The sequence below is a fragment of the Hyla sarda genome, chromosome 1, assembly GCF_029499605.1.
Source record: "Hyla sarda isolate aHylSar1 chromosome 1, aHylSar1.hap1, whole genome shotgun sequence".
NCBI lineage: Eukaryota > Metazoa > Chordata > Amphibia > Anura > Hylidae > Hyla > Hyla sarda.
The window spans coordinates 222889151-222910156 of record NC_079189.1 but is presented as its reverse complement, the minus strand read 5'-3'; the positions used below and the strand labels follow the sequence as shown (position 1 = coordinate 222910156).

The following is a 21006-nucleotide window of genomic DNA, read 5'->3' as shown; positions in this document are numbered from 1 at the left end:
CATCTATTACCCCTTGTAAAAATTCAAAAACTGGGTCTACATGAACATGTGAGTGTAAAAAATGAAGATTTTGAATTTTCTCCTTCACTTTGCTGCTATTCCTGTGAAACACCTAAAGGGTTAAAAAACTTTCTGAATGTCATTTTGAATACTTTGAGGGGTTTTTATAATGGGGTCATTTGTGGGGTATTTCTAATAAGAAGGCCCTTGAAATCCACTTCAAAACTGAAGTGGTCCCTGAAAAATTCCGATTTTGAAAATTTTGTGAAAAATTGGAAAATTGCTGCTATATTTTGAAGACCTCTGGTGTCTTCCAAAAGTAAAAACATGTCAACTTTATGATGGAAACATAAAGTAGACATATTGTATATGTGAATCAATATATAATTTATTTGGAATATCCATTTTCCTTATAAGCAGAGAGCTTCAAAGTAAAAAAAAAATGCAAAAGTTTCAATTTTTTCATCAAATTTTGGAATTTTTCACCAAGAAATGATGCAAGTATTGACAAAATTTTACCACTAACATAAAGTAGAATATGTCACGAAAAAACTATCTCTGAATCAGAATGAAAGGTAAAAGCATCCCAGAGTTATTAATGCTTAAAGTGACAGTGGTCAGATGTTCAAAAAATGGCCGGGTCCTTAAGGTATATTTAGGCTGGGTCCTTAAGGGGTTAAAGAAGGACCTGAAGGCTTCTTCGGACTTGCCTATTTCAGAAAATACTTGTATTCCCCAGGCAATAATAATTCTTGGGCATCTTTTCTGTTATTATATCTCAAAATTAAATGGAAACTGAGTGTTATGAGTTGGAGGTGTGTCCATGCACTGTTTGATGTGGTCAGTTTTGATCGCATAGTATCAGACTGTGTAGGGATATGCCTCCTAAATGGTAACATCCAGATGGTTATTTTGTCATACATTTTATGTAACAGATGAATAGCACAACATATAGCTGCAAAATAAATCATCCAGAATTATTATTTTATGAAGAATACAAGTATGTGTTAAAACAGACAGGATAGAAGAGGCTACATGTTCACTTTTAAACAGGCATACCCAAATGAAAATGTTTTCCCTTGTGTCTTTATAAGTAGCCAATGTATCATGGTCTTACTGTATACTCCGTAATAAAGGCAATTAATCACTGCATTTTGTGCATATATATGAGTGTAATATTCTCAACACATTTAAGCAACCAAATAGGAAAAAGAAGTCAGAATTTCTTCATGCTTTTATTGTTTTAAATTAATTCAAGAAATATCAGCACTCACCATCAAATGCTTGACTCCACTCAAATCTGAAAAAGAATCCTGAAAACAAACAGAAATACCTCTTTGAGAGAAGTGTGTTCAGTAAGCCAACTTATCAGCCAACTTATCACAAGCATTCCAATAAAGCACATTCCAGTGTTATCTAGTACTTCTTTCCAAGAGTTACAAACCCAGTAATGTCCTTCTGTTGGCAGGATTTTAAGGCCTTTTCCCCCTATGTTTATACAACGGCCATCTCTTAAGGTCTGAACCAATTGCTGTTACCAACTATGTAGCTATTTAGCAAAATACATTCAAAGTGTACTTGTCGTTAACAAAAAAAACTTTTTATACAATTTAATTAATACTATTATATGTTTGTAATATCGCCTGAACTGATTCTTCTATCGGCACAGATAGAGAGTGAGAGGCATTCTATTAACCCCTTAACGACCACGGACGTAAATGTACGTCCTGGTTTGGCGGGACTTCCCGCACCAGGACGTACATTTACGTCCTGTGTATGACCGCGAGCATCGGAAGGGTGCTCGCGTCATACACGGCAGGTACCGGCTGCTAGCAGCCGGGGACCCGCCGGTAATGGCCGACATCCGCGATCGCGCAGATGTCCGCCATTAACCCCTCCGATGCCGTGATCAATACAGATCACGGCATCTGCGGCATTTTGATTGGATGATCGGATCGCCCGCAGCGCTGCCGCGGGGATCCGATCATCCAGCATGACAGCCGGAGGTCCCCTTACCTAGCTCCGCCCGTCTCCGGGGGTCTTCTGCTCTGGTCTGCGATCGAGCAGACCAGAGCAGAAGATCGCCGATAATACTGAGCAGTGCTGTGTCCTATACATAGCACTGCACAGTATTAACAATCAAACAATTGCTATAGATAGTCCCCTATGGGGACATAAAAAAAAGTTAAAAAATGTAAAAATAAAAAGTAAAAAAAAAAGTGAAAAATCCCCTCCCCCAATAAAAATGAAAATTGTCAGTTTTTCCCATTTTACCCCCAAAAAGCGTTACATTTTTTTTATAAACATATTTGGTATCACCGCGTGCGTAAATGTCCAATCAAAATATAATGTTAATGATCCCGTAGGGTGAATGGCGTAAACGTAAAAAATAAAAAAATTCCACAAATGCTGCTTTTTTTGTCACATTTTATTAAAAAATTTTTTTTATAAAAGATGATCTAAAAGTTTTATATAGGCAAATGTGGTATCTAAAAAAAGTACAGATGACTGCGCCAAAATGAGCCCTCATACCGCCCTATATACGGAAAAATGAAAAGGTTATAGGTGATCAAAATAGGGCGATTTTAGATTACTGATTTTGTACAAAAAGTTTTAGATTTTTTTTAAGCGGTACAAAAATATAAAAGTATCTAGCCATGGGTATAATTTTAATCATATTGACCCACAGAATAAAGAACACCTATCATTTGTACCGTTAAGTGTACAGTGTCAAAACAAAACCCTCCAAAATGTGCAAAATTTGGGTTTTCATTTAAATTTCCTTCCTAAAAAAATTTTTTTTGGGGGTTCGCCGTACATTTTATGGTAAAATGAGAGGTTTCATTACAAAGTACAATTGGTCACGCAAAAAACAAGCCCTTATATGGGTCTGTACATGGAAATATAAAGGAGTTACGGATTTTAGAAGGCGAGGAGGAAAAAACGAAAACGCAAAAATAAATTTGGCCTGGTCCTTGAGGTGAAAATGGGCTTGGTCATTAAGGGGTTAAGTTCAGTGGGCACCAGAAAATAATAAGCTTGCAACAAGATGTGAAGAAAAATGCAAGGAGTAGAGCAGTGTGACTCGTTGCTGTAAAATGACTGCCAGGACAACCACAACCTGATATTTTTATTTTTGCTACAGGTTGGGAAACAATACTATAACCAAGAGCAGAGGGTTAGTGCCCAGGACAAAAAACATGGATCACCAGAGAATAACTTAGCAAGATGTGTTTGATATCATCTTTATTTTATGACACAATGACATATTCCTGGATTGTACTTGTTACCGAACTAAAGCTGTAATACCCTCAAACAGGTGGTCTTTTAGAGAAACGTCATTGTATATTAGAAAATGTTTCTACTAACTCGTGAGCCTTTGTCAAACATTGACAAAGCCTTAGAAGTGAGCAGAAACCTTGCCAGTATGGATGAATATTTTCACTTAACTGGAGTGCTGCAATTGTACTTAAAGGCGTACTCCGGTGGAAAATGTTTTTTTTTTTTTTTTTTTTTTTATCAACTTGTGTTAGAAAGTTAAATAGATTTGTAAATTACTTCTATTAAAATCTTAATCCTCCCAGTACCTTTTAGGGGCTGTATACTACACAGGAAATGCTTTTCTTTTTGGATCTCTATTCTGTCATGACCACAGTGCTCTCTGCTGACCTTAGCTGTCCATTTTAGGGACTGTCCAGAGCAGCATATGTTTGCTATGGGGATTTCTCCTGCTCCGGACAGTTCCTAAAATGGACAGCAGAGGTTAGCAGAGAGCACTGTGGTCGTGACAGAAGAGAAATCCAAAAAGAAAAGCATTTCCTCTGTAGAATACAGCCGCTAATAAGTACTGGAAGGATTAAGATTTTTTAATAGTAGTAATTTACAAATCTGTTTAACTTTCTGGCACTAGTTGATTAAAAAAAAAAAGTTTTCCTCCGGAGTACCCCTTTAACCCCTTAAGGACTCAGCCCATTTTAGCCTTAAGGACTCAGACAATTTAATTTTTACGTTTTCATTTTTTCCTCCTCTCCTTCTAAAAATCATAGCTCTTTTATATTTTCATCGCCAGACTAGTATGAGGGCTTGTTTTTTGCGCGACCAGTTGTCCTTTGTAATGACATCACTCATTATATCATAAAATGTATGACGCAACCAAAAAACACTATTTTTGTGGGGAAATGAAAACGAAAAACGCAATTTTGCTAATTTTGGAAGGTTTCGTTTTCACGCCGTACAATTTATGGTAAAAATGACGTGTGTTCTTTATTCTGAGGGTCAATACGATTAAAATGATACCCATTATTACATACTTTTCTATTATTGTTGTGCTTAAAAAAAAATCACAAACTTTTTAACCAAATTAGTACGTTTATAATCCCTTTATTTTGATGACCTCTAACTTTTTAATTTTTCCATATAAGCGGCGGTATGGGGGCTCATTTTTTGCGTCATGATCTGTACTTTTTTTTGATACCACATTTAAATATAAAAAACTTTTAATACATTTTTTATAATTTTTTTAAATAAAATATATTAAAAAGTAGCAATTTTGGACCTTTTTTTTTTTTCGTTCACGCCGTTCACCGTACGGGATCATTAACATTTTATTTTAATAGTTCGGACATTTACGCACGCGGCGATACCAAATATGTCTATAAAATTTATTTTTTACGCTTTTTGGGGGTAAAATAGGAAAAAACTGACGTTTTACTTTTTTATCGGGGGAGGGGATTTTTCCCTTTTTTTTTACTTTTACTTTTACATTTTTTTTTACACTTGAATAGTCCCCATAGGGGACTATTCATAGCAATACCATAATTGCTAATACTGATCTGTTCTATGTATAGGACATAGAACAGATCAGTGTTTTCGGTCATCTTCTGCTCTGGTCTGCTCGATCACAGACCAGAGCAGGAGACGCCGGGAGCCGGACGGAGGAAGGAGAGGGGACCTCCGTGCGGCGTCCTGAATGATCGGATACCCGCAGCAGTGCTGCGGGCGATCCGATCATTCATTCAAATCGCGCACTGCCGCAGATGCCGGGATCTGTATTGATCCCGGCAACTGAGGGGTTAATGGCGGACGCCCGCGAGATCGCGGGCATCGGCCATTGCCGGCGGGTCCCTGGCTGCGATCAGCAGCCGGGATCAGCCGCGCATGACACGGGCATCGCTCCGATGCCCGCGGTTATGCACAGGACGTAAATGTACGTCCTGGTGCGTTAAGTACCACCGCACCAGGACGTACATTTACGTCCTGCGTCCTTAAGGGGTTAAAGGGAATGCCTCATCCGAAAATAACCTATTGTTTAAATCCAGTTGTTATGTTTAACATATTTTTTTTAAAACATCTGTTGATTGTATTTCATTTTCCAATTTGCCACCTATATTATAAAACAATTAATTCTTGCAGTTTTATTCTGGTCATTAGGCCTATTAATATTAATCTGAGACATCCTGTTCTGTTTAGATCTCTAGCCAGTGAACTCCTTATCATCACAGACAGGATTACAGTGAACGACCTCTGTAGAGGTCCCAGCCGGGCACTAATCGTTAAAAAAATGTAGACAATAAAAAAACACTTTAAGCCATCTTTCTGGTCGCTGGCACCCATTCACTTCATTTGAATGCTGCTTCTTAATTAAACTCTTAGAAAATTCATATAAAATAGAAAATATTATTGTCTCTAAATAAAAGTGAAAATATAATCCCCATCTTACCTCTTTGCCAGGTTCTTTGTGGAGACAGTAGCTGGTACTTAGCACACATTCCGCACAACACTTTCCCTCAAAATGTACTGATTCTTCACCCTGATAAAGGCAAATTGCAACAATGTGAAAAATGCTTTTTTGCTGAGGTCATGTCGGTTTTTGAGTAAACAGCGACTAAATTGTGGAATTTAAAGATCTGACTTTATTCATCTTATGAAATTGCATTTAAAGGAAAGCAAACTCTGCACATTACTGGAAAGCCTTTTCTCTCCACTTAATGGGGTACTCCGGCCTAAATACATATTATCCCCTAGGGAAAAGATGTCTGATCGTGGGGGTCCTGCCGCTGGGGACCCCCGCAATCTGTCATTCAGCACCCACCTTTGCGAGCTCTCCGCAGTGCTGGAGGCTCCGAGTGTGCAGCGTGAGGAGCACGAGGACGGCGTATTGTGACATCACGACTCCGCCCCGTGTGACATCACGCCCCGCCCCCTCAATACAAGTCTATGCGAGGGGGCACGAAGCATGAGGCAGATAACACAGGATGACCTTGTGGTGTCCAAGTACAGCAGTACTTAATGGAATTGTCAGATGGCTGAGTTGCTACAGATTTGCAGGACATATGTGTTATGTATTTCAGGTACTGAAAAAGTTTAAAAGATATGTCTTTGAATTATATTTCATCAATAAATCATGAGGTAACCAGAATGCCTAGGGTTAAGGTTTTCACAAGTCTCGCATTTCACTGTAGAGCTGAATGGTTGATTTGGTCACATATAGTCTCCTAGCCAATTAAAGCAGGAGAAAGGCCCAAAGTTCAATCCTCCTCTTCTGGTAAAGTGGTAGACCTAAATGGTTGTAGTTCGTTCGGGGCCTGGTCTACCAGAGCCACAGGTCTCCCAGCGCAGCTCCTGCTGGGAAGGGTATAATAGATCAGGGCTTGGACTTTGCCAAAGCCACATGTACTTTAGCTAACTTTAGTCAGTACCAAACATCTGCCAAGTCAGAAAGGGCATCCTTGGATGCAGATTTATTTATTTTTTTACATTTTATTTATTGAAAAATTAAAAAATTACAATAATGCCGTGAAACAACATATGTTTTCTACATCCACTCATCATTACTTTGATCCATTATTGTAATGCACAGAAAACAATCAAATACAACAATTTTTCCCTTTTTTAAGCCCACCCACCAAAGGAGCGCATGAGAGGAGGAGGGAAAAAAAACAAAAAAACACAAATGTGTCTATACAGTTCTCAAGAACAATATTTCCATATGTTACTCCATCTGGTTCTCCCTTTCGCCCATAGTTGTTCTTTTCTCTTAACATTCTGAATTTCTCTCTGCCATTCACCTATAAAGGGTCCCTCTGTCTTTATCCGATTAAAAACGATTATCAATCTTGCATAAAATAGAGTTCTACATAAAAATTCTATAGCCATTCCCATGTTCTCTATGTCCCCTAGGAAAGCAAAAGCAATAATACGAGGGATTTTTTTTCCTCATTTTTCCTTCAAGAATGCTCAGTACCTGTTTCCAATAATTAGATATTACTTGACAATCCCACATACAATGTCTAAAATCTGCATTTTCAATTCCACACTTCAAACATCTTGACGACTCACATAAGCCAAATGTCTTCATTTGAATAGGAGTATAGTAAACCCTATGTAGAATCCTAAACTGAGTAATTTTGTGCTGCTTATTTAGTGATACTTTATTCAAATTCACCCCAATATTGTGCCATGTTCCAAATGCCAACTTACCAATTTCTTTGACCCATTTTTTTTTTTATTATTGATCCATCCATCCTCTCCTAACCAGGAATTCAAAAATGTATACCAGCGTGACAGATTTTTTCTCCCCAATTCCAACATAACAAACCCTCAAATATTTTATGATTATTTATAATAAAGCAGTTTTTATCCTGCGTGCAATCGCATGTTTAATTTTAATTTCATTGTGCTTCATCCCAAATTTTTCTTTGAAGTATTTAAATTTGTGCAATTTTCCATTTTCAAGCATCTGACTCACCCCCCCAAAAAAATCTATTTTTCCCAAAATTTATTTTTACAAGTCAGAAATTCTTTAAAATTCCTATTCCCCCAAAATAATGTAAAGTGCTAACTATTTGCTCCTATCAGATTCTCCTTTAGTGAACCCCAAATCTTATCAAATTTCCCCAAAAGAAAACCCAACCCGTATCGCTTTCCGTAGAAAATTCCAGTTCCAGGAGTTCAAAAATATTCGCTACACCCGTCTCTTATCAATTTACTAAGAACTGCTGATCCCTTCCAGTCAATTAATTTCAACAATTGACATGACATATAACATATTTTTAAATAAGAAGATTGATACCTCCACTCTCCCAAGAAGACATGAAATGCTGATATTTCAGCCGTACTCACTTTCGTCCCCAGAGTAACCTACCAAGCAGTTTTTGGATGTGGATTTTATAGTGTCTTGTCACAGAATGCCCCTAAAAGAGTGAGCCCTGCATTGTATCCTACACTCTGTATACTCACTCTTAAATACTGCACATATATCTGCAGAAATCACTCACATATACACTCTTAGAGCACTTCAAGATTTCAAAAATTCTGCTAAGTTGCTAGCAAAACCCAACTTTTTTTTATTTGATTATGTTACAGGGGCTGTAGAGTTAGTGTAGTTCATAATATAGTGTCTGTACCTGTCTCTAACAGCTGGTTTTGTATTCTTATGTGATCTTTGCTCTGGATGTTCATTTTTAACAGCATACAGAATGACTCCTGTCTCAGGTATTTCCCAAGATGCAGTGCGGCTGAGACCCGACATCACTAGTCATGATGACAGCAAATATGTAGATGCAGCAGCACTCCAAAGTAGTGAAAAATAGTGACTTTATTTATCACCAAAAATGTACAGCAACATTTCAACCACCTCTCATGGCCATCATCAAGCTTGATGATGGCCACGAAAGGTGGTTGAAACGTCGCTGTACATTTTTGGTGATAAATAAAGTCACTATTTTTCACTACTTTGGAGTGCTGCTGCGTCTACATATTTGCTGTTTCTAAGTGGGGTCCGAGGACCAGGGCCCGACATTTTTCATTGAATCTAGCTTGTTTGTTGTTCAATGGGTGGGATGTGTGGGAGGTAGGAAAGTGGAATTCTGGGATTTGTAGTAAAAAAGAAAACTTCAGCAGGAAATACCGAGGTTCACATAAAGAAAGCCACAGCTTTATCGTAATCCCACGACATAGCCATTTAACCCAAAGACAAGCATAGATCCTTCCTAAGCATGTCCATTACTGTCTGGCAGGTAGGTACTATAGTAACCTTATGGTGGATAGCCCCTTTAAGGGATGATGACTAAATCTACATTCTTCTAACTCTAAAGCTGTACTATTCAAGTGACTGTATTATTCTGGAATTACAAAAGCAGTTCAGTAAAGGTTACAAGTTGTTTCACGGAATCCTAACATCAGAAGTGTGATTCCTGGGCATTCCGTGCCTGAACAGCTTTGTTTAGAAAAAAAAGGCTGTGGTTTCTAGAGCAACATTGGGTTAGCACCACTCAGCCATGTGACATAAACATTAGGGTCTACTAACCTCATCATAACCCACATCATTCTTAGTGCTCACCACTGCACCATGACAAAAAATTATGGGGACAGCTCAGATCTCCTTCCCCTTCCTGCACAGTGACCAAAGCACATCACAGAGTATATGCAAAGTACTTAGGCAAGAATCAGACCCTGTTCAGGTTCACACCACCAATGCTTTTTCCATTCTTGCACTTCACAATTAATATAACAGAAGTGCTGGATCCCCTGCAAGATGGACAATTACTACACTTTATGGACCACATTTACTAGGTTTGTCAGGTTTCTGTCAAAGTGTCTGGTGTTTAACAAGACAAAAACAAACTGCACGACTCAGTAGTTTGTCAAGACTGAATCTGCTATGAAGGCCCATAACAGAACATCCAACACAGATGTCAATGAAGAGAGTAACACCAACAACTGGAATCTGTTACATGTTAGAAAATCAAGGTATTAACAATTTTTCCCACTACCCATGCACTTCTGTGCTAGTTGATCTCATGAAATCATGTCTGATCCCAAGTATAACAGATGACATGTTATGCCAAGGTGTCGGGAACAATATACAAGACTGCAAGAGTAATGAAAATGGACTTTTGGGAAAATGCCATCACATAAAAGATCAAAAGTTATATAAAGGAGGACATTCAACAGACCCATTAGATGGTAATGTGCATCTAAACTTAATTCCTTCAGTGAAGTAAGTGCCAGAAGAGTGGGATGTTGAAAGAGATAGTGGAAAGAGTACTTTGTCAGCTAACTTCATTATATTCCACCAGAAGAATGCAAGTAGGAGGAGAAGACAAAAAGCTAAAACCATAAATGCTTACTGTATCTTACCATTTCTATGGCACTTCATTTATACACATATATTCTAGAAAATAACTCTGCATAATGTGCTTGACACTCCTATCCCTCTATAAACATTTGAGTATAAACAAAAGATTTTCCAGCATGGACTTTATAATGCAAAATGGTTCTTTCAATTCAGAGAGATGGAATTTACAGCTCTAAGTGCTTTCATTTCTCAGCTGCTGCTAGAACCCATTATGCTGGAAGTAAACAAAAACCTTTTGAACACAGTGACTACCTACTAAAGCCATCTACAACAACTCTCAGTCTCTAATATTATCACTGATATGTATGATTGAATTAAGGATTGTAAACTCATTACCAGGGTTACACATAAGGTAGCACATCCATTACCAAGGGTTACACATAAGGTACAGCACATTTTCTAAACCTCAGATAGAGCCTGTAAAAGTAATTGTTTCTACACAGATGTAATGGTTCCAGCAGAGCTAAGAACCAAGAGGACTCTAATCCCGGTTATTACAGTGGAATGTCAACTGTATATTACAACTAGCACCCACTGCTAATGACAAAGGCATAACTCCAGTGTCTGTGGCCTCTACTGGATGTATTATTAAATCCTTTTAATGACCAATGTCAAAAAACTTTTGACATGTTGTAGAGACATGTGAAAAGTTTTTTGATCGGTCAGGGTCTGAGACCACGTGACCAAGACAAACTTACCATGAAAGTCATTGGGTTTGTCTTGGTCGCCGACACAGATCGCAGTGAGAAAAGAACTCATCCATGCACTTCTCTTTCTACTTGTTTTAGCGGTTGATCCTCAACGATCAATACTTTTAAAAGAGAAACTGACAAGCTGTTCACCCGCACTAAACCCAATATACTGTGGATGAACTGCTTTAAAAAAAGAATCACGGGGGGCGAGCAGGGCGGTAAATATTGAGGAGGCAGGGGAGCTCAGGGGGCCGGCTCAATGCCTCTATTGCACATAGCTGCACAATAGTAATAGCGGATTAAACCAATATAAGTCTGCAACTACTCCACAGAAGAAAGTAAGTGATTTTGTAATTGAAAGTAATTGTTTTTAAAGCAGTTAACTTTCAAGTCAGTTTCTCTTCAACATGTCTTTAGGACATTAACATTTTTTTTTTAGAGCAACAGGTACACTTTAAGATTGGGAACACACTGCATTTTGTGTTTCAGCGTCAACTACTTATACATTGCAATATTTTTGGGGAAATGATTTTGCTGTGTGGCATACAGCATCATCATCATTTTTTAGCATTTAATAATGTATACCTGTTATCCTCTTCAAGGGTATAAAAAGAATATATTAAATGTACACACAAATGCAGTGTGTACCTAGCCTAAGTTGTAATAGTATGTTCAAATGCAGGAAGAAGTTAAACAAATGAGACCAACCAAAACATGTGAAAAATATACATTTGTTCTATCCTACATAAAAAAGTAGGCCTGCAACCTGCTTGATTAAATTACAATGTAAAAATGTGAATGCACAGACCCAGGATGACTCCCAAAACGATAGACAGGTGACATTCCAATGAATCCAACCTAGTTTTGTCACTACGAGGACACACTTACACGAATTTTAGAGCTTGTCCCCATCTAAAACTCATCTCCAAGCATAACCCTTTTCTTTAAAATCATTCTGCTGTTCTCATAAATTGATGAACCCCTTTATCATGTGAGATTTTAAAGCAGTAGTATTTTAGTGATTTGATTTAAAAGTAGCAAACTACTTTTTATTATCTACAACTATTTTTTATCTTCTAACGTTTGCATTTGTAAATCCAACAAGGAGAGCTAAATATGGGTTTAATTCATGTTACTGAAAACTAAATATCCCAGTAACCTTTGAGAAAATCCCATATACTTACAACTAAGTATTTTTACACATGTGTCCTTAACTATCAATAGCATATATTAATTTTCCCATCATCATAAATAGAAGACCCATCTTGACAGGTGGGTGGAAGGGAGTATTTTTTCCCTTTGCTCAAAATATATCATGAAAGGTTCTTCCAAGGGTCACTTTTCTTTTATAGATGTATAGAAAAGGAAAGATATGCATGTTGTGCGTAAAATGCTGAGTTTATCATTAGCTGCATTACTAAGTGAAGTTTTGTGGATCAGTGTAGTCTTACATAACTTACTAAGGCAACATTTACAAACCACAGGAGAGGGTACAAGTGTCTTCTGTATCGTTGCCATACTTACAAAACTCCTCAATGCTCCGACTCCTACCCTCGGAGTCAAGCAGGAGTGACGATCCACTTGACTGTGAACGCACAGGGTGTCTCCCGCTGCGAGTTTGAATGGGGATGGGCTCAGATTTTCTGCCGCAGACCCCAGTGAATGCAAAATCTACCGCAGACTGTCCACCTCCATTCAAGCTCGAAGGAAACACGCTGCGAGTTTGCAATGATATCCGCTTATGTGAATGAGCTCTAAGCTCAATGGGTAGCAAAATCAGTTGCAGAAAATATGCAGCAAAATACAGCAATGTGACCCTGCCGTAAAAAACAGAAAGTCAAGAAGAGTAGAAACTGTCTTACCCATGAGCACTCTACTTGGGAACACTGTGCTGCATGGCAGTGTACTTTCCCTCTGTCACACAAACAGAATTCACAGTGACTTCCATTCCAGAGCTCTCCATGGTACTTGATAGATCCATCAACCATACAGCTACCTTTAGAAGACACACACTCTTCACAGCACTGCCCGGATTGCCTTATTTTGTTCTCGCCCTACAAAAAAAAAGTTAATGACAAGTCATGTGTTTGTAATTTTTGGCCTCTTAAAGGTTCATTCTGGAAGTAACTTTTATGTTTAACTCTGTTCAGGCAGAAAAAAAAAATCTAGGTTCAGGCAAAGATCTAGGCTCAGACAAAAAAAAAAATACTTACCGCCTTACTTCTCCCACCAATGCTGTTCTGCCTCAACCACTGATTGACTATGTGGGTAATTCAACATGCGCTGCCTGCATCATTTTTCTATAGGCCAAGCCTGAGTAGAAGAGGCCGTAACACCAAAAAAAATAAAATAAAATGTAGCAGCTATGATATTCTCCGGGGTAAGGGTTATTTAGGGTCCTGTTCTACAACCTGTGCTTGTTGTAAAACTACAGCTCTAATCATGCCCTTCTCTCAGCGCATGATGGGAGTCATAATTTATAACTGCTGGAAAGCCACAGATTGGGAAAAAATGATTAAATAACATAGTGGCACAGTTCATTAGGTGGGCAGTGGCACAGTTAATCGGGGGTACTGGCACCATTAGAGGCACAGTGGCACAGATCATTAGTGGGCATAGTGGCACAGTTCATAAGAGGGGCACTGGCACAGTTCTTTCAGGGAGCACAGTATCACAGTTCATGGAGAAGGATCCATAATGTTAAGGGGCTGCATTGTTGCACTGAATATGTAACAGGAACACAGAAATCGGAGGATTATCAGAGCACATTAGAGCAAAATGTACAAGGAAGTCTTAAAAAAAAGTTTGTATTGAAGTATAAGATTTTTACAGCCGGATAAAGACACAAAAGTACACAGGAACAGTTAAGTAAAAAAAATGGTTTCTGGTTAAAAATGAAACCTTGTAATCAAATTTCATATTTTATGATACTTGATTCTCATAAATGCTCAATAAGTCCCCCTTCACATATGTGCATCCTCCGGCGATGTTTCTTTCTAGCACCAAAGGAAAACTGATTGTCCCATTCAAATGAATGGGATCAGTTCTACAGTTCACACTCATCTGGGGTTTCAAGTTGGACACCGGATGGTGGAACATGCAACATGGGTGCCAGACAGGAAAATGCATCTCACTGTGTTCCCATGACTGACATTAATAAAACACTGGATCCTAAACAACTAATGCCAACTGATGCACTTTCGTCATCAGTTGTGGCGAGTTTTAGGTTGGGTTTACTAAGCCTGATGCCGGACACATGAGAATACCTGTCGCGTTTATTTCATGAACTTAATATGTGATAAGAATTTCATGAACTTAATATATGATATCCTGTTTTTTCTCATAATCTTAATGCATTTATTTATATATACAATTTCCTTATTATTACGTTGGATTGTCAATCTAACTAAAAATCTTAGGAGAGAGATGAAAATTACTGTTTGGTATAGGAACCCTACCAACATTCAAGAGCTTAAGAGAAATGCAGAAGAAACTACCAGGAGACAGACATTGTTGCCAAAGTTGTTCAACTAAGGTGCCCTTCAGTCCTGTTAATGTCTTGCTATATTTTAATTTGTATTTGGAACTGCTATTACAATACTTTCAGGATACCCACGCTCTTGTGACTTCCCAGTGACATCAGTAGTGCACTGGTACCAGTCAATGAGTAGATGAAACAAGTGATCTGCTGTGGATTTGTGATGCAAATTCTAGATTCTTTGTAATGTACAGGATGAAATCCACAGTAAATACACCACAGATTTTTCAGAAGGAATTGCCAAAGATTGACTGTGGATTTGCAGTCATCATGACCTCATTGCTGTATTATAAGCACTATAATAACGGTTACATGTCAAATTAAGACTATTCATCAAGTGTAACATTACCTTGTCACAGGTCAGTGAGGGGCATGTCTTTGTATGGCACTTTATGTCACCTCTTTCACAAATACAGGTGGTACATGGATTTTTCTTCCATTGTGAGCCATGCTGAATAAACAGAAGACAAATATACACTTTATAATTATGAGATTATGGCCATTCTGTTCAATGTGCTCAAGAAACCGAACACAACCATTTTTTGTGAAGTTTCAACTCAGTCTTTTCCTGTTTATGCAGAACATAAGCCTACTATGTACATAATAGCAGCATATACTATAAGATAAGCAATATATTGACATGTTCACTTATAATAAGCAGGGCCAATTCTTCATCTATTTTTGCTTACTGTAGCAAGTACAGAGCTTCCCCCTCCAATATTTCATACAGTTTAATCCCACAATATTACAGGACAGCATTATTACTTATTTAGATCAAAACATAAACTGACCTAGGTCGACTTATTCTTTAGTATGCTTAGGTATTCCAGCAACATTATAATGCTGAGGTATCTAACGGCACAGTGTATATACATGAGTTATCAAGGCAGAAATATATAAAATATTTTTCATGGGAAGACAGCACAAAATATGACCTTTATCAACAAACTACACACAGGCCTTTGAAGATGTAAGGGCACAAATGATACCACATACCCCCACCACATTCCTATTTCTCTAACTGCAGCTTGCCAGAGATAGCAGAGCCTTTCAAAGGGTGATCCCACTTGGCTAACCTCAAAACAGCAATATTTCTATTAATTGTTCTAGTAAATTAAGGATGACAGAATAGGATGGATTTATTCCATTTAATTGACCGATCTATAAATCACAAAAACATGGGAGTTTCCAAACTTCAGTTAAGGCTACAAACATGTTCAAATGTCCTGCAGACACGGACAGGCTCGCTGCACATAACAGTAGCTAAGCCCTCTACCCGCTTCCTTTTCCCTGCTTCCTCTGTTAATAGAAATTGACTAAGCCTAACCAAAAGGCAGTGTGCAGCAAATTGCAGGTAAGTGATACACCTAGTGGTCAAGACTACAGAGGATTTTTCTTTCTGAGATAAAAAGTCAGTTTTAGTAAATTATGTAAATTTTATTTTAAAACCACAAAAGAAAAACCATCAAGTAATTTAGGTAATTTAAATGACAGTGACCATTTTATACCAATACATATAATTCCTTTCATCAGAGAACGTTAGAGAAGGTAGATAATCTGATATTCCAGATCACAATACATAAATAGAAAAGTATATGCCCATAAGGATCAAGCAAATCATCCCTAAATAAACTGTTAACATAAACTGTGTAAGGCTGCATTCACATAGTGTTTTTGCAATACGGTTCCCGTATCAGGTTGTTTGTAAAAAACAAACAAAAAAAACGTATGTCTCAAAACCGGACTGAACCGTAAACAACATTGTACAACCGTATATACCCCTGTGTGGTTTTAAACCGTATACGGTTTGAAAACAGATGTCTGGTTGCATACAGTTTAATACGTTTTTTGAAGGAAAAAAAACGGATACGGTTTTAGGTTTGTTCTTAATTAAATAAAGTTCTTTTTGTTCTATTTGTGGGACGAACTTTCGGCGTGCACTGCGCACGTGCAAACTGCAAAACCTTATTGTGCAAACCAGATAGAACCGTACGCACATACGGTTCTGTACGGTTCCCATTGACCACCATTTTAAAAATAATACGGGTTGCATCCGATTTTTCGCCCGGACATAAAACCGTAGTAGACTACGGTTTTGTGTATGGGAAAAAAAAGGACAAAACAGTAAATGATGCGAAACGTACACAACCAGATGCTACGTTTGGCATACGGTTTTCAAGGACATGTCTATACATACAGTTTGCAATATGGTTCCATACATTTTTTACACTGAAACCGGATAGGGGAACCATATTGCAAAAACGAGATGTGAATGCAGCATAACTTTTTTCTTTCTGTCATAGAAGGTTTTCTCAGCTTAGGTTTCTGTCTCTGATTTTTGCAGTTCTGCGTTCCTAAGACTGTGATTTGTGCCAGCCAAATATTACATTTTTCTGTATTACACAAGTGGATAATTCAAGTAAAAATATATTACTATCAAAAAGATTTGAATATATCAGTTATCAGTCAGGCAGCAATTAAATGATAATGAACTGAAAAGTTCTGTCATGAAATAATTACCTCATATGTCTTTCCAGATACAGCACAAGCCTTTGGAAGGCACTCAGGACAACACTTTCCAGGAACGACAGACAACTTTTCATCCTAAAAATATAATGATGTTCTATATTTATCTGTCAATTACAAAAAGGAAGAAATGCAGACAAAAACACTTTCAACGACTGACTATCAGGCCTGTGCGGACAAGTCTGGAGTTACATTTTTCCTATTACTATACACATGTTGCGAGGAACAGCAAATACCAAACACCTCCTATCATTCACTGTTCTGAGGACACACAAGACACAGGTCCTTAAAACTACCGCTCTAAACATGAATACATAACACAACTATCCTGGGAAGTTTTCAATAGACATCTTTATCAAATTCATATTCCACTGCAGAAATTCAGCTGTGCTCAGCTCTAAAGGACCTTAGGCATCTTTTGGCAATAATACACAAACGTTCATACAATGCATGCCTTGCAAACTTTGCATTCAATGAAGAAGCAACAAAACTAAGCAGTGATATGATAACAGCATTGTGTTGGGCTCCATGATGCCTATAAACAGGTAGAACTTTCTCCACTTTGCTCAATGAAAAAAACTGTCAGGTGCAGGACACAAACTTGCTGTAAAAGGCATACACTGAGGTGCTCATAATTGTAAACATGGGAATGAATATTAAAAAAGAATAGGTCATTAGGAAACTTTCTATTGCTAAAATCAAGTTTTTACGTTAAACATATTTTTCAAGAATTTTTGTTAAAGCCGGAACAATGGATCTCCTGGCCGCAATAGCGCCCACTGCGTTACCAACATTAATTTTTATGCATTTAAAAGTGGCTGTCAACTGTGACATTGACATTTAAAGTGTAAATAACCACCCAGGGCGATTGGCGCATGTTGGCTATTAGTGGAGGGCTTCAGCTACTAAAATCAGGCGGGGATTGTGGTATGTGGAGCGGGCTCGAGTTAGGAACCCGCTCTATACACCCTAAGAGGAACCATTACTTATTAGAATCTGTTAAAAACAGCTAGATGGCCCATAATAATGTACAAAAAATAAATAAGTAAGAGTCAGAAAATAGAAACAGATTAGAAACAAAGCACAAGTTTCAGTATCAGTCTCTAATCAGGAAAAATAAAATCTAGGCGTCACATTCCCTTTAAGCATGAGGAGTGAATTGAACGACCAATGGTTGTTCTTTATTCTTCCTCCTAGCTGTTATAAGAATTATTACCTTATCACATAGCAATGGGAGACAATCAACAGTTAGGCACTGAATCGCCCCATTCTTGCAGAAACATCTTGAACACTGTCCCAACTTCCATTCCTCTCCATCCTTCAGTATAAGGCCACCATCAAGAGAGCAGGACTCTATAACACATTAAAAGATAATATGATGCACATGCAGCATTGTACAAACTCATTGTGAGCTGTCGATTTCCCAGCTTCATGAAGAGACAAGGGCAAATAAAACAGCACTGATCTGGTTTATGTGCTAAGCACACACTGTGAAAACCATACATTTTAAAATGTCTGTATAATAGGTCTCTTAACAGGTGTACTGCATTTCTGCCCACTTCAAGCCATACATAATGGGAGGGAGAAAGAAAAAACACGAGAAGATAATCCAGCTGTAGGAAACACTTTTTATTGTTCAATGCAGTTCAAGAATTCTGGTATATTCAGAGGATGATATAAACCTTCTACTAGCACTTAAATCGTGTTCTTTGACTGTACATTTTGCTACTGCAAGCTCCATTTGTCTTTGGAGCTTTCTGTAAAGTATCTTTTTAAATGCTGTTAAAAACAGCTCTGGCAAGATATCTGTCCCAAAAATAATGTATAAAGATAAAAAAATACAATCTAAAAAAAAATTTGATTAGAAAAAAAGAACATGGAAAAAAAATGGAGTAGGCTACGTACATTCTTAGTTACATAAACCCTATGGACACATGAAACTTGCATGTCAGCCTTCACCTTCCTAAAGATGTCAAATAAGGACTGGACTGTGAAGATAAAGCTGGTTCTATCTTTATAGAGAGTACTTATTTTGGTGGATTAGTCCCAGGGGTGGCTGGTTCTTGCCTTATTTTCAATCAGTGACTTCTTACTGTCCAACTAAACACAAAAAGCCCAGAATGGGGAAGGGGTAATCACACTTAACAATACCAAACCCCCAATCACCCAAGGGTGATGGGGAAAAAAAACCCTTATAACAAAAATTCCCTCTCTTATTAAATTCCTATAGTGTATTAAAACATCACTTTTATTTGTACTATTTAAAGGTTCCAGAGTAAAGTGCTTTAAAAACACCAGCACAGTCCCTATATGAGCAAGTATAGTGCCTTTGCAAAATATTTATGTCTCGACGTCTGCAGCACGTCTGATTAGGGACTGATAGCTGTTATTAAAACCACAAATACTATGTCTCCCCTACATGTTTCGTAGTACCAACCATGTCTTCAGGGGCTCTGAGACATACTTTCTTACTGTCCACTCAACACAATGCACCTTAGGTACACTGTATTGTAATGAATCCTTCATTACAACCACTAGAAATAATGCATGTTAACTCTTTCCATGTGATACTATACTTTCTTGTTGATAGCTAATGGCAGTAAATAGCATCACACTAAGTGCACTTAATTGGATTCAAGGTCTCATGTGAACAATTGGGCTTTTTCCTGTGTCACTAATTAGACAGTGCTGTCAGTGTAAATGAGTGACGGAACCAGATCAGTGAGGTAAGAGGAGAAAGAAACACAAATAAAACCACTCAATTAGTCTTTGCTACTTAGTATTCACTGGACAGCTAGGGACATGAACTACACATAAACAATTCAATATGGATTTTTAAAACTCCAAAGCACAAGCTAAAGCAGGCCCATTACCAGGAAATTAAATTTATGTTGATAAATATGCTGTTTACAGAGTTTATTGAAATGATAGGACTACCTCATTTGTTAATGGTTAAGTATCTAAGCTATGTGATACACTCGATAAAAAAAAAAAAAAAAAAAAAAAGCAGAATTTTAAATGATGGAAAAAACCCTTGGGAAGTTTTAAAATTTTTCAAAGCTCTGCAGATACTCAATTTTATCATATAACAGTATGCAGTTCTACTCTCCTGGGTAAGCAAGCAAATATCCGGCAATTGCACAAAAGCTCACTATACCATGGATTGTACCTGTAACATTGTACAACAGAAACATATTGGCCCTCATTTACAAAGAGTGTCGGGTTTATCTCTGAGTGTTTCTTCATTTACTCCCTGTATTTTTCTCCATGATTTACTAATGTGTCGCACGGATTGTGTTGCACGGGTTAGAAATTGTGTCGCACGGTAAATTGTATATATGCCCCCGGCACAGCGCAATCATATGATCCCAGCAGTGCATATATATATATATATATATATATATGCCCCCGCACAGCGCAAACATATGCCCCCAGTAACACATGTATACACAGTATATATGCCCCCCGCACAGCGCAAACATATGCCCCCAGCAACACATGTATATACAGTATATATGCCCCCCGCACAGCGCAAACATATGATCCCAGCAGTGCATGTATTATATATATATATATATATATATATATATGCCCCCCGCACAGTGCAAACATATGCCCCCGGCGCATCTATATACATATGCCTCAAGCGCTATCAAGGACAAGCATTTTATTAGCAGAGCATCACTCTGGGAAGCCGCTGCACGATGCTCTGCTAATGCTCCGCTTGTCAATCATAGCGCTTCAGAGGCATATGTGTATAGAAGTGAAGTGGGGAGCAGACATATAGCTGTATCTGGTCCCCACTTCGCTTCTATACACAATCCTCAGCAAACACCTCAGCTGCCCCATCGCCTCACCCATCCCTGGTGTTATAATTACCTGTTCCCGGGGCCCGCACTTCTTCTGGCTCCGGCGCTGTGGCTGTGCGCTGCGCTGCGCAATGACGAGTGACGTCACCAAACGCGACGTCACCGTAAGTGCGCACAGTGACAGCGCCGGAGCCAGAAGAAGTGCGGGCCCCGGGAACAGGTAATTATAACACCAGGGATGGGTGAGGCGATGGGGCAGCTGAGGTGTTTGCTGAGGATTGTGTATAGAAGCGAAGTGGGGAC

General features: G+C 38.2%; 1 protein-coding gene across 2 annotated transcripts in view; it reads right to left on the bottom strand.

The window, feature by feature from the left end:
* Positions 1 to 21006, bottom strand: part of FRAS1 (Fraser extracellular matrix complex subunit 1) — a 596246-nt gene that overhangs the window by 364213 nt on the left and 211027 nt on the right. For both annotated transcript variants that reach the window (XM_056568808.1, XM_056568807.1), the window contains exons 6-11: positions 18111 to 18247; positions 16889 to 16972; positions 14718 to 14819; positions 12693 to 12884; positions 5720 to 5809; positions 1275 to 1313 (exon numbers count right to left, since the gene is read on the bottom strand). In XM_056568808.1, the coding sequence (XP_056424783.1) occupies positions 1275 to 1313; positions 5720 to 5809; positions 12693 to 12884; positions 14718 to 14819; positions 16889 to 16972; positions 18111 to 18247 (644 nt within the window). The remainder of the gene's footprint in view (positions 1 to 1274; positions 1314 to 5719; positions 5810 to 12692; positions 12885 to 14717; positions 14820 to 16888; positions 16973 to 18110; positions 18248 to 21006) is intronic.